This window comes from Pundamilia nyererei, unplaced genomic scaffold (assembly GCF_000239375.1).
Source record: "Pundamilia nyererei isolate P.nyererei 1_Seehausen unplaced genomic scaffold, PunNye1.0 scaffold00048, whole genome shotgun sequence".
NCBI lineage: Eukaryota > Metazoa > Chordata > Actinopteri > Cichliformes > Cichlidae > Pundamilia > Pundamilia nyererei.
The window spans coordinates 1,069,229-1,070,521 of NW_005187449.1; the positions used below are offsets into that span (position 1 = coordinate 1,069,229).

Consider the following 1,293-nt stretch of genomic DNA (forward strand, 5'->3'; position numbering starts at 1 on the left):
GTGTGTGTGTGTATACATAAGTGTAGATTTTTGGGGGAGGTGCACAAATCCTGGTGAAAAATGATTTGGGGGTTTGTTTTTATATAAATTCAATTAAAACTGACCTGCTATGCTTTTACTTATTCAATATATATTTCATGCTAGCGTGTATACAAATAATATGGGCAGATGTTCAGTAAAACAGTATTTGTCAGTGTTTGTCCCACCTGTACAGATCAGGGATCAGGCCCTGCTGGTAGCAGTTCAGCAGCTGGCCCAGCAGCTGCTGATGTTTCATGTAGAGACTCAGGTAATTGGAGACGGGGAGAGGCTTCAGGGACAAGCAGGTGAGCGCCTCCACAAGCTCATAGCAGTCAAGATGCAAGCAGAAGTAGTCGCCTCTCTCCGGCTGTCCCGTCACAATTGCTCTGTCCTGTAACTTTGGATGGAGGAACACGAGCACTGATCTCTGGTTCCAAGTTATAATGCAAATCTTCAAAAGCAAATCAAAATACTTGAATAATCAATTAAAAATAATATCAACTAAAAACACTAGAAGATGATTAATAATCTGAAAAACAAAAGTCGATTAACGGCCACATTAATTTTTAATCAATAAAAAAAGAAAAAAGTGTGTTGTATTCAATACCACAATTCAATTCAATTTTATTTATATAGCGCCATTACAAAAATAGTCGCCCCCATTTAACAGGAAGAAACCTGTTGCTTTCTTGTTTCATTTTGCTTTTCGGTTTTAAGTTGAAATAACATCAGAACATGTTGTGTTAATCAGGAATTAAATTTCTTAATAAATATAATCATTCCCAGGTTACATGTTTGACATGAAACACCCAGAGATTGAACTCCTGGTCAGTGAGTGCTTACCTGTTTAACTTTAGGGCCTGTCAGGTCTGTTGGAGATGGTTTGGTCACATGCAGGTAGTGATATCCTCCAGGAAGCTTACCACCTGAGGAGAGAGCAAAACACATGACACACGTTAAGATATTTCCAGATATTTATTTATTACCCCGTTATTCCATGAGTATTACCAAGCTGTTATAACAGTATAAAGTACTCACAATACCTCAGCTTTACCTCAGAGAACTTCTGATGCACATTTTATAATACGAGCATTTAATCAGAAAATTGTTTGCGGGATAAATATTATTTACAATCTAACAAACCAACACTTAGAAAACACTGCAGTGAAAAGCCTGTGGTCTTATCAGCGGGAGATATCCCAGTAAGATTAGCTTCAGTGCTGAAAAATTCTGTGGCTTCGAAAATTGGACAGCAGCAAAAACATCATAACA

At 37.7% G+C, this 1,293-nt stretch overlaps 1 protein-coding gene across 1 annotated transcript in view; it reads right to left on the minus strand.

Annotated features, from left to right (window-relative positions):
* Positions 1-1,293, minus strand: part of LOC102192695 (cilia- and flagella-associated protein 61-like) — a 14,145-nt gene that overhangs the window by 3,368 nt on the left and 9,484 nt on the right. The window contains exons 4-5 of the mRNA XM_005732729.1: positions 865-947; positions 207-418 (exon numbers count right to left, since the gene is read on the minus strand). Coding sequence (XP_005732786.1) covers positions 207-418; positions 865-947 — 295 coding nt within the window. The remainder of the gene's footprint in view (positions 1-206; positions 419-864; positions 948-1,293) is intronic.